This window comes from Mesoplodon bidens (assembly GCF_964165515.1).
Source record: "Mesoplodon bidens genome assembly, chromosome: 5".
NCBI classification, from domain to species: Eukaryota; Metazoa; Chordata; class Mammalia; order Artiodactyla; family Ziphiidae; genus Mesoplodon; species Mesoplodon bidens.
The window spans coordinates 134149952-134162962 of NC_138161.1; the positions used below are offsets into that span (position 1 = coordinate 134149952).

The following is a 13011-nucleotide window of genomic DNA, read 5'->3' on the forward strand; positions in this document are numbered from 1 at the left end:
GAAGCTCAGGGCGCTGGGGAAGCCGAGAGGAGGGAGCGGGGAGCGCCGCCCGTCGGCCAGACTCCCAGCGTCTCCTCCCCCTGTCTCAGGCCCACTCCCAAACTTAACTGCACGCTTCCGGGTTCCAGCCAGAAGCCCTGCGTGAGCCTCCACACGTAGCGGCAGACGGCTCCTTAAATAGGTCGGAGTTAAGCAAACAATCCCAGACGTGGGGCTGGGACAGGCGCGCCGGCAGGCGAGCGCAGGCAACCGCACGGTGCACGCAGCAGCGCGGCGGGTCAGCCGGCGGCCAATAGCCGGGGCGCGACCCGCCCCGTCACCTCCCCCTCGGGGAGCCTATAAGTTGCCCGCGGCGCCGCGGGCGCCCGCCGCTCTGCGCCTTCCAGACCACCTGATTCCCGCCCCTCTCCACGCCGCTTGACCTGCCGGCCGCGGGTACCCTGCGCCCACTCGGGGCGGCCGCCTCCGCCCGCCTTCGTCGGCCCGGGGCGGATCAGGGGTCCCCACTCTCGCGAGAAGTGGGCCGCTGCAGGGCGTCAGGGGCTCCGGAGCCCCCGTCCCCGACGGGCCGAAGATGGGGCGGTGCGCGGTGCAGCCGCGACTGCTGCTGCTGCTGCTGGCGCTCGTCCTCCAGCCCTGGGACCCTTGCTTGGGTGCAGACTCGGGGAAGTCCTCCAGCATCCCCACAGGTGAGCACTCCCGCGGGCCGCCCTGTCCCGCGAGGCTCGGCCGGATGAGCAGTTCATTCATCCACCGGTCCTTCGCGTGGTGTCGGCCGGGTGAGTTGGTGGAGGGGGGCGTCCCTCCCAGGTCCACAGAGGTGATTTGGTGGGAGCCTGTTCTTCCGCAGGACCACCGAGGTGAGTGGGGGTGGGCTGTCCATCCTCCCCAGGACCGCCCAGGTCTTCCCCAGAACTGCGCTCGGTCTGTGCTGATCCCCGGGGGAGTGTGGGAGCATCCGCCCTCGTGGGCTCTCGGAGTTCTCCGTAACCCGAGAGCGCACGAAGTTTTCTTCAGCACAAGTTGGGGTTTCCTATTGGTCTTGCAGGTCGGTGGGCACCAACACCTTTCTTGCAAGTTTGCTTTCTCCTCCTTTGCTGGAGTTGTCATGATTTATCCGTTTTGGACGAAGCAGTACTCCCTTTGTGACCTAAACACTGGGCTAGTGTACTTTCTGATTGATGGTGACACATTCCTTCCAGCGCCCCAGGAAGCAGCTGGTAACACCTACCTCCTGCCAGAAACAACGCTCAAAACCTTGGTTGTTTTCAGTAAGGCTGCTTGGCTACCCAATACCTCCAGGAGGTAGCTTTCCTCTTTGGGGATTATGGAGGGGAAGCTGTCCACAGCTTTTCCGCTTAGCCACCCTTTTCGTAAGCCTGGTGCCCTTCCTTGTTTTCAGAAGCTGGAACTGCAGCAAATAGTCAAGTTCATGTAAAATAAAACTTTTTACATTTAACAAGATTAAAGGGAGCCTCACCGCATGTTTGTCAAACATACTTTGCTGCCATTTGCTGCACATGAGATATCCTTGGAGTGTTCCACTTTTGTGCTCTAACTCTGTGCTCTCTTCTGAAATTAGATCTTGCATTTAAATGTCCTTCTGCTGTACCACTTTTGTTTAAAAATTAAAATCATTCTGTCATTTTTTTGGGGGGGAGTAAATAGGGCACTTTTCTGCTTGAACTTTACTTGAGCACAAGGACAAAAATGTCTATTTTAGGTTTACATTCAGAAGTTGACATTTGGTGTAGAACCCAGTCAATCCATGTAAGCAATACTTTTGTTTTCATCTGTAAGTGTTTCAGAAAACTTCAGTGGACTAAGTTGCCCATCTTTCTACATTCCTGCCAAACAGTACTTGCTTTGTTAGTTTGAGAAACTTCAGCATTTGGATAGATTTTTGTCAGTTACAGGATACTTTTCTTTCTCTCGGATATATGTGATGGCTTCAAAATGAGTTTCTCAACCCTTTGTGGTTTCTTTAAATTTGAACTGATTTTTTTTCATTATTTTAAAATTATCTTTTACTGTAACCGCTAGAAAATAGACAAGAAAATGCCTTCGGCAAACCTGGAAAAGGAGACATTAAAAAAAAATTCCCAGAAAAATGACTTTCTTTGTTGAAATACCCAAGGAAACTTACTGGGAAATAAAATAACCTCTAAGGACTTTGCCACTTTTAGAGGGACCTCTTCAGCCTTTGTATATTTTATTTCACTTCATTATCAACACCCCTTACTTTTTATAGAAGACATCTCTTTGTGGCTGCTTTTAGGTTTACATTCAAAATTATCTTTCTTTCCTAATCTGACTTTTAAGTTTCATGGAGCAGGACAGTAAAGTTTTAATGGATTGTAACATCAGAGAAGGGAATTTCAGATATGAACGCTTTTCTCAGAAAATGACCATAAAACCCACTGCTGACAACTGAGGACTGATTTTGGTGGGTGGGCGTGGGGAATTCGGATATCATCTAAATGCAGAAAAATATTGATTTGTCATAGATGGAGCCAGCAGTAGCCAGTTTGATTATGAACTGTGTATAGGTAGATGTGATAAGCTAATAAATATAGATGGTACAGTGCTTCATAACATGGGGAGAATCATGGATTATGTTCCATTTTCTCTCTAAACTATTACAACTGAAAATTGCTGAATTGGAAACCTTTCTTATCTATGTAAATATCAAGCAAACTTTAGAACTCTAAGTTGTCTAGCTTGCTTAATAGGAGGTCTTTAACAAGAGTGCTTATCATCTCTAACCCGCTATTTTTGTCACCATGTCCCAGCTAAACATGAAGAAATAGATTACACCAGGGTTTTGTGGCTGTATTTTCATTTTGAGCTAGATAATTATTTATTGAGGGAGACTATCCAGTGCATTTTATGTTTAGCAGCATCCTTGGCCTCTACCCACTAGAGGTCAGGAGCACCCTCCTCCAGGAGTGAAAATGAAATATGTCTCAAAATGAAAAATGGCCATATGTCTCCTGAGGGACAAAATTGCCCAGGGTTGGAAATCACTGGATTAGACAAATCTATGTGTATTTGAGGCAATGTGGCGTTATAGTGTACTGGAATGATAATGGCTACTCTTTTTTGGAAACAAATATTTATAGTGATTTTTCCATTTTTCCACTGTAGTAGGGAATGTGTTGTTTGAATCACATTACATTAATCAAGTTTTGGAATATAGTTTTTCCTAGCTTTGATGCTGTGCATTAACCAGAGTTGAGAACACTGCTTTTTGTTCTGTTTACTGAAAGTTCTACAGTGTACTGCATTCATTCCTTTTCGGTTGCCACTTTCTTCTCAGCATGGAAAGACTCTAAATAAGAATTTGGTTAGAAACAATCATTTTCTCCTAGAATCATTTATAGGAATTTTGCCTTAAACTTTTATCTCCATGGGAGCTTTCAAGGCAAAACCCACCTAACAAGCATCAACAAATCAAGTTCATACCCTGATTTATGTTTCCTACACTTTTTTCCTTCTCAATGAGAAAAGGTGTATTCCTGCCAAGAATTTGTAACTAGGTCTCCAGACCTAGATCAACATTCGGTGTTTTCTAAGGTACCTTGCCTATTCCATGATCTAAATTGGGCAGAAACCAAGTTTTGCACAAAAATGGAGGAAATGGTTTCAGACGTTTCTGTCAAGGCCAGTATTTTTCAACCATGTTCATTTATAAACTCTTTAATTTACCCTGGCACACTCAAGGAGGAAAGGAAAGGTCTGTCCCTATCTGCTGATGCAAACTGACAATTTACGGGGTGGAGAGGAAAAAACCAAGGTCCTGGAAAAACCTCGAGAAGAAGAGAGGGAGGCTTGTCCTTTGTGTACTTTCTGTGTCCTGGGCTCCAGCCACACAGAATGACCAGTCTCTGCCTTTCGTTCATGTAAAAATAGACATACAAACAATTCTAGAGAATGTGAGGACCAGAAATGAAAATTAAAGTGAAATACCCTTTTCTACCCATCACATTGACTAAAGCATTTAAAAAATAAACTCTGATCATACCAACTGTTATGAGGGTGAGAAGTCTCAGGAAGCACAACACCTTTGGAGAACAATTTAGTAATGTCTGGTGAAATTGAGAATCCACGTATCCTGCCATCCTAGACACACATGTACAGGTCTCTCAAATTTCTACTTCTGTCTGTTCTCCTTGAAATTATATTCTTTGTTTATATCTAGCTCCTAAGAAATCCTTCTCCATCCTTTTGTTTGGCTCTCTTTCTAACTTCTTAATGCAGTTGGTTTATACGATCATATCTGCTTTGTATGATAGATGTTCATGTTTAATAAATTATAAATTTTTTGGAGTAAAGGACTGAGTCTTATTCATTTTTGTGCGCCTCACAGTACCTTCCCTGTTCTTTTAACACAAAGAAGATTCTCAGTTTATGTTTGTTGAGTTCCTGGCCACTCGGAGAATTATGAAAAGTGGCATGCAGTCGATGAGATTGCTAGCTGCTCCTTTTTCTAGGGTTTTAACTAAGTTCACTGAGTTTCCTTTCTCTACCCGGGGACCCATGCACTACCATGATCAAGGAACTTACCCATGAAACGTCAGGCAAGGCTTTGTTTCTGAACAAGTTGTTGGCAACTCTTTTTTTTTTTTTTTCCTTGGCTGTGTTGGGTCTTCGTTTTTGCATGTGGACTTTCTCTTGTTGTGGTGAGTGGGGGTTACTGTTCGCTGCAGTGCGCGGGCTTCTCACTGCAGTGGCTTCCCTTGTTGCAGAGCACGGGCTCCAGGCGCGTGGGCTTTAGTAGTTGCAGCGTGTGGGCTCCGCAGTTGTGGCTCGCGGGCTCTAGAGCGCAGGCTCAGTAGTTGTGGTGCGCGGCCTTAGTTGCTCCACGGCATGTGGGATCTTCCTGGACTAGGGATTGAACCTGCGTCCCCTGCATTGGCAGGCATATTCTCAACCACTGTGCCACCAGGGAAGTCCAGTTGTTGGCAGTTCTTCTCCAGAAGTTATATTTTCTGCTCTACCTAGCTTTCTCAATATAAAATCATACCTTCAGAAATACTTTCACGTGGTTGGATACCATGATCCTTTTTTTATAGATGATGAAATGGACATTTAGATGGTTTGTTACCTGAAGATCAGATAGCTGAAAGCAACATAAGAGGGACTTATGCCCTTTCTTCAGGCCATGCTCTGTGTCTTCCCTGACCCCTTTATTCTTCTGGACTTTCGGTACCGATGGGAAAGAAATAGAGACTGGGCATCAGAGATCTAAAGAAGCAAAAGGGCTGCTTTGCTAAAGAGCACTTATTTTGTAGGTTTATATAAATGGAGGGGAAAGGGATAGGCAGGGGCTGAAGGAAAGCTGGGCCCCTGGCCAGGGATGACAAACTACAGCCCATGGGCTGAATCCGGTAGACTATAAACAGCTACCTGTTTTTGTACAACCAGTGAGCTAATGATGAGTTTTACATTTTTAAATGACTGAAAACTATAAATATAAATATAAATATAAATATAAATATATATATATATATATGTCTCGTGACATATGAAAGTTATATGAAATCCAATATTCGGGGTCTGTAAAGTTTTATTGGCTCACAACCACATTCGTTCGTTAACATATCATTTGTGGCTGCTTTGGTGCTACAAGGCAGAGTCGATTAGTTGTCACAGAGGCTATATGTCCTGCAAAGTCTAAATTTATTTGCTCTCTGGCCCTGTACAGAAACCCTTTGCCGCCTTTGGCCTTAGGAGGTGATATTCCCTCTTAAGGCATGTCTCCTGCAGATCTGCTGCTCTCTCGGAAGGAGCCACGTTCTGGACAGTAGCAGCTGGCTCTGGGCACTTGAGAGAGCTGTTTTTCATTTTAGCCTTTGCCAGTGATTCCTGTGGCATTTTGAATTCAAACATAGAGCTTCTCTGTTACATCTTTTTAAACCTGGTGCTTGATGCTAACTAGACATGTACTTTGGTGTAAATAGTGTGCTTAGGATAAAAAATGGATTTATATATACTACCAAATGTAAACTAGATAGCTAGTGGGAAGCAGCCACATAGCACAAGGAGATCAGCTCTGTGCTTTGTGACCACCTAGAGGGGTGGGTTAGGGAGGGTGGGAGAGAGGGAGACACAAGAGGGAAGAGATATGGGGATATATGTATATGTACAATGGATTCACTTTGTTATAAAGCAGAAACTAACACACCATTGTAAAGCAATTATACTCCAATAAAGATGTTAAAAAAAAAAAGCATAAAACACCTGGTGGCCGATTGGAAAGGAGATGCATATTTCTTTTTCAGAGCTTGTGTGTGTTCTAGAAATTTGGTCTAGAAACTTGACTGAATCTGTGGCTTGATTCCTGGGAGGAAATGATTAGCACATTTATCAATGACTATTTTTATTCTTCTTCAACCGTTGCTGTAAAACTTAGGCTAAACTGAGAAATTGGTGCTTTTAAAATGACAGATATTTTTCTTTTACATTTTACCCCTTTGCATTTGCTGCGATATGTTTGCCTCACTTAACTTAAATAACAACTAATTTTCAGAACTATTGAGATTTTAATTAGCCAAGAAATAGTTATCCAGAGTAGTAGAATTATAAACAGTGCATTATGATTTGTTGTCCTTAGGCTACTTACTATCTTTTTAAAATTGAAGTACACTTGATTTGCTACTTACTATATTATGGCCTATTATGTTGCAACCTTTGTTTGGTAATGGTGCTACTGAATTTATCACTACGTTATTAACTGTGTCACAAGAATGCTCCGTCAAAAAATACTGTTTATAATTAAAAAATACGGAAACTTTAAATACGTTTTAATGTTTCCCATTCAGGATAACTTTATTTAAAACAAAATTTAAAGGGTGAAGATATGTTATTTTTATACCCAGAGGAAAGATTTCCATTACATATTTTCTTTTGTGTGTTAAAAGAGGCACATCAACTTCTGTTAATGATTTCGATTTAGTTTTTAAATATAAATCTCTTTATTAAAAAAATAAATTCATTCAGGTTAGTGCATTTACATACTTAGTTACTAGATTGATTCATAAGTGTTTTTCAGGCCTTGATTGTATTAGTAGCATACTGTAGCCGTTATGGGAAAATAACAGTCATTTTTTATTCCAATTGAAATGTGGGTATATCTCCCCCCTTAAATTTATTTCTTAAAAAAAGATGTGATTATATGAGAAAATGCTTAATTTGCTAGTGTGGACATATACTTTCTTTACTGTTTATATTCTGCTATAAAAAATTTGGTTTAAAATTTAGTTTGTATAGGGTTGGAATTGCATTTTGTCTAGTTAGGGAGAAAACTTTGAAAAGTGAGTAGACTATCTTTGCTTTATAATGAAAATCTTCATTAGAAATGGAAAAAAAACACTTTAATTTCATACAATTGAAAGAACATGCTTATTGCTATTAATATATTCTGTGAAACTTTTAATACAAAAAGAGTTTTTGAGGACATACAGCTAAAATGAGGGGGCTAAATGGTCAGGGAAAGTGCTTCTGAAAAACATGGTTGAGTTTCCAAAATGGGCTATAGGGTTATAACTAAATCTCATTTGTTATATTGATTTTAACATTGCTTTTATTATTTTGGACGTATAAGACATCCTGGTGTTATTACATTAACTGATCATCTGCTCATTTACTTTAGGGTTACATACTAAAATTTCTAAAAGGAATTCTATTTATTTTTCTAGTTACTGCTAATCTGTTTCAACATTTCTTCCAAAGAGAAAGAGAGAGGGGATTTTCCTCTGATTAAAATGCTGTGGTTCTGTTCTTCTAATGCTGTGGACGTCATATGGTAAAGATTCTTACGGCAGGAAGGAACTTGCAAGCACATGTAATTTTTATTGCTCTCATCACCAGCCCTAGTCCGACCCAGACATTCAGAGGTACTGAGGAGACACTGAATATGCATCGTGCCACACAGCTTCACTGTCTGCGGGCACAGCAGCAAGTGGAAGAAGGACGTGAGGTCCTGGCAGTCTTGAGTTCCTGATTCTGGGACACTGTCCAGCAAAAGCCCCAGAAACTCGGCATCTCAGTTCCAGTGACCACAGAGCCCCAACACAGAGCCAGTGTCCCGTCAGCAAGGCTCTTTCATTGACTAGTCTGTTTTACTGCTTTGAAGCTACAACTTTTATTGGGCCTTAGGGTGCTAATTACTTTTATGTGCTACATACCTGGCTAGGAAGGGAGCCAGTTACTTTTAGATTTTTAAAATTCATTCTCAAAACTGGTTCTTTAAATATGTGATCCTTTTCTTCCTGGGTCTAGCAGTATACTAAACACGAGAAGCTGTTTTAGCATGCCAAAAAACAACAACAACAAAAACAACAATAAAAAGCAAATGTAGAATTAAATTTTTTTTTTTTTTTGGAAGAAACTGGCTAACAGTTTGTAGGCAGATTAAAATGAACTCCCTAATTCAGTCGCCTGGGGAAGTCTTACAGAGCCATCATGCAAAGGGCAAACTGGCTCTCTGATGGGATTTTCCAGTCATGCCCAAGCCAGCTCTGAGGCCCCTGGTCTTCCGAGGGCCCCTTGCTGTCCTGCGCTAACCTTGCAGACCTCTCTCCTGGCCTCCAGCTGGCACCACAACTGTGACCAGAGTGCCTTGGTCATCCAGAGCCTCTGAAATTCCTGTCAGCCACGTCTAGATAAGGACAATTCTCCTTTTCTTCTTAGTTTAGTTTATACAGGGGTGGAATTTTTTAAACAGTGACTTTACTGGGTAACCAAGGGCAAAACAAAACAAAACCCCAAACTGGAAAATCTCCCAAGCAAAGCAATGAACAGACTTACAAATTAGAGACTCAGAGTTCTTACTCTACTGTGACTTTACTTAAGGACCTGCCTACCTGCACATCCTCGGGGATTCATAGGTTCTGTGTCCGTGCTCAGCTTTTCTTTCTCCTCTCTTCCGTCCTACTTCTCCTCACCAGCTTCTTTTACACAGAGAGCTCTTTCTTCTCCAGCATTGGAGTCCATGAAGTTCATAGGTAGATAAGTGTTACTAGGTTGTGAAATAATAAAAAAATATGCTTATTTTGGTCTCAACTGCCGCCCCCCTTTGCCCCATTCCTGCTAATATTTGGCCTTTGAGCCTTGTTCCTGACACAGAGCTCCTAAAACCCTTGTAATTTCCTGAGTGATAGGCGTGTCTGACACAGAGCTCCTCTATCCCTTGGAATTTCCTAGGTGATAGGAGCATCTTTTGTTCTAATGAGACAACTCTTGGTGGGCTCTTGGATGGAGTCTGGTCACTAGAAAGACCAAGCTGTGATTAGAAACTTGGAGCTTTCAGCCCTACCCACTACATTCCACGGAGGGAGAGGGTTTTGAAACTAAGTTAATAATCGACCATGCCTATGTGATGAAGCCTCTACAGAGATCCCTAAAGTTCAGGTTTTGGAGAGCTTCTGAATCTTGGAATGCATTTACAAGCCAGGAAGGTAGTATACCCCAACTCCAGAGGGGACAGAAACTCCTGCCCTGGGGACCCTTCTAGACCTTGACCTATGTACCTCTTCATCTTGCTGTTCATTTGTATCCTTTAAAATATTTTTGTAATAAATTGGCAATAGTAAATCAGCTGTTTTCCTTGGTTCTGTGAGCCACTCTAGAAAATTATTGAACCTGAGAAGCGGGGGGGGGGGGTCTTGGAAATTTCTGATTTGTAGCCAAGTCACACAGAAGTTGTGGGTAACCTGGGGACCTACTACTTGCGATGGGCATCTGAAGTGGGGGCAGCCTTATGGGACTGAGCCCTTAACCTGTCGGCTCTGTGGTAATTCTGGTTCAATTGAACTGAATTGCAGGACACCCAGCTGATGTGGGAGAAAGGGTCTGTGTGGGAAAAAACCCACACATGGGTGTCAGAAGTATTGGTGTGTATATAGTAGAGGAGAACACCATAGTGTTTTCTCTAGACATCGGTGGACGAGATATCTTTATAGTTTCGTAGGGACCTATCAGCCTAACCCTAGTCATTTATTTTCTTCAGTGGGTAAGTTTTTAATGCATTTTTGCTCACAGCTCTTTTGCTCACAGTGCTTTTTTCTTGGTTTTGAGTAGTAATTTACATTGGCTTATATGAATCTACACTCTTCAATAAATCTACACTTATTTAAATAACTTTAAAAATCCTCCCAGAATACACTTTTTCTAGAGGTAATTAGCAGTATTGTAACTTCTTAGATACAAATGGATGCTAAGAACAATTCCTACTGTGTAATATTCTGAAGTGTCACAATTAATATTTCAAAATTTAATTCTATGAGTATTTATTGAATGGCTAGTCTGTGTTCCAAGTTGCCTTATGTGGAGGAAAAAGAGAAAAAACATGACAGACCAAAAATGTGTTAGGCTCAGTTCCTGTTCCACATTGAAATTCTAAGATTCTTACATAGAAAATAATGCATATATAAAACTGAACAAATCAAAAGAGCATTTATGATGGCCTGTGGGGAAGACAATAGACATCTGGGCATCGGGAAACCTACATCTAAGTTCTAACCCTTCCACTCACTAACCTTGAGTCAATTATCTTGCCTCTCCCAACTTCTTTGTAATTTATGATCTCTCTAGCTCTGTTATTTGATGTTTCTTGAATTCTAAATGTCAGGATGTGTAGTGGAGACAAAGTGCTGCAGGAATCAGAAACGAGGTCTCAAGGAAATTTACTATCGATGTTTTTGTTAGGCCAAAGAAAGCATAGATACAAAGTTGTTTTGTATTTTAATATTCTAGTTATTCTATCAGGAGCTGGACTTAGGCTTTGATTTTTTTTTCCTAATAAACTTTTGATTTAGAGGTAGGAAAATAGGGCCAAGAATAATTAAATTTACATTTAAAAATATTTCAAGTGTTTTAATGTGAGAGGAGAAAACAATCTGGTGTTTATATGAAGCTATTTTCCATCTCCTGAGAGGAATCATATACTCTTCAGTACATTTAAATATTGTAAGCTGTTTTTAAAAATAACTGTATATTCCTCTGTTTCCACCCTGACTGTTTAAGTCCTGTTGGTTAACAAAAATGATGCTGATAACTCTCTCGAAGTTAAAGAATTTTTTTAATGAAATGTGCTGTTTAAAAATTGGAAGCCCTCGGGCTTTCCTGGTGGTGCAGTGGCTGAGAGTCCGCCTGCCGATGCAGGGGACACGGGTTCGTGCCCCGGTCTGGGAAGATCCCACATGCCGCGGAGCGGCTGGGCCCGTGAGCGATGGCCGCTGAGCCTGTGCGTCCGGAGCCTGTGCTCCGCAACGGGAGAGGCCACAACAGTGAGAGGCCCGTGTACCGCAAAAAAAAAAAAAAAAAAAAAAAAATTGGAAGCCCTCCTCCAGATTGTTCTGAAACACTTATCAAATCACCTAGACCTACTTTTTAGAGTCATTAAATATTTTAAAAATATGATTGCATTTAGTAAACTAGAGACATGGTAAATAAAAAGAAAATCAACTTATGGGAGAAAAGTTTTTGTGTGCATTGTGTGTGTGTATGCATAGTGTTTGCTACCCACAGAGATAACTGTTAAGCCTTGAGAATGGAGTAGAAATTTGGAGTGCCTTTTGATCTGGACTTTTCTTGGATATATTTTTCGTTCATTGTCACAGTGCCATTTATTCTGCATGTGTTTGCACCCCTGGAGTGAAACATATCTAGTAAATGGTATAGTCTTAGACCCAGGCCTTGGAAGAGGTGGTGGTGCTTTTCTCTTCGGACTATTTTTCCTCCTGCTGCAGATGGATTTTATGTAAATTGAAGGAAGCGGTTCAAAGAAAACAATTGGATGGGAAAGAGGGTGGCTTAATTTTGAAAACATACAGTTGTTAACTTTTTCAACTATAAGATTACCAAGAAATCACAGAACCATTTAGTCTGGGTGTTGTTTTTGGAGATTAACTGTGATTTATTGAATAAGCAAGTAAACATTAGCAGATGTTTCTCCTGTAGCGTCGGTAAGGTTGAAGAAAAATCTGTTTCATTAAAATGATTACTTTTGTATTACTCTAAAATAGTTGATACGTTTACATGCCTCAAGTGTAAGCATGGGTTTTCTTCGTAGGGTATATAATCCTAAATAGTCAAGCTCCTCCTCTCCATAGCAAGTCGCTGAATGGCTCTGTTACACAAGTGACGGCAGCATCAGGGTTGCAGTTCCAGCGGGTTACAGTGTATGGCTGAGTGGGATGTTTTTAGGTTGAGGTAAGAGATAAACGAAGAGGCGTATTTTAGATCGTACACGTAAACTTAAGACATGTCCACACTTGACAGCTCTATCTCCTTTTCTAAAACTGGATTTAAATTCTTCGTTGATGTAAGGTATGACTTTTTCTTACTAAGTGTCAGAATAGTCCACATTTGAATGAGTTCAAAGCATATCTGAACTGTAGAAGATTCTTTTGAAAAACGAGTCTTACGCAGTGTGAAGAGGTGATGGGAGGTAGAGGTGAGGTGGGGGAGAGGAGCTGAAATTGCTTGCAAGCCTGTTAGAAAATTATACAGTATGTGATTCGAATGGGTTCAGGCGATTAATTCAGAAATACCTGAAAGTGCCGCTGCCTCCAATGCTGGCAGAGGGGAAGCTTGCTTACGTAAAACTGGACACTCCCTGAGCAGAAATTTGGTTTGAATAGTTTCATATGAGGAATTTATCTCCCTGGTTTGTGCTAACTGATACTGTAGCATTTTGTTTTAACCATAATAAACCGTCCATCCCAGCCATTCTCGCCATGCAGTGACTCCCAGGCTGCAGGCCCGGGTGCATGGATCCTGGTGGGACATGCACCCTGAGACGGTATGCAGTACTGGATTTGCTTTTCCTTTGGTTATGGGGAATTAGCCGGTTGCTGTGGTAATCAGCAGAGGTTCAGAAACCTAGACGCTGTGACTCTATGATGCCAACCATGGATGTGTTCCATGGTGGAAGAGGTCGCGTCACATTTCTTGGTGTTCCTGATAAATTAAGGTGCAAGTCCATTGTGCTTTGAATTATCTGGA

At 41.7% G+C, this 13011-nt stretch overlaps 1 protein-coding gene across 3 annotated transcripts in view; it reads left to right on the forward strand.

Moving 5' to 3' along the window:
- Nucleotides 1–218: 218 nt before the first annotated feature.
- PLOD2 (procollagen-lysine,2-oxoglutarate 5-dioxygenase 2) overlaps nucleotides 219–13011 on the forward strand; it is a 114432-nt gene continuing 101639 nt past the window's right edge. For 2 of the 3 annotated variants that reach the window (XM_081235591.1, XM_081235592.1), the window contains exon 1: nucleotides 219–689. In XM_081235591.1, coding sequence (XP_081091717.1) covers nucleotides 575–689 — 115 coding nt within the window. In that variant the 5' untranslated portion in view covers nucleotides 219–574. The remainder of the gene's footprint in view (nucleotides 690–13011) is intronic. The other variant, XM_081235590.1, reaches the window with a different exon arrangement.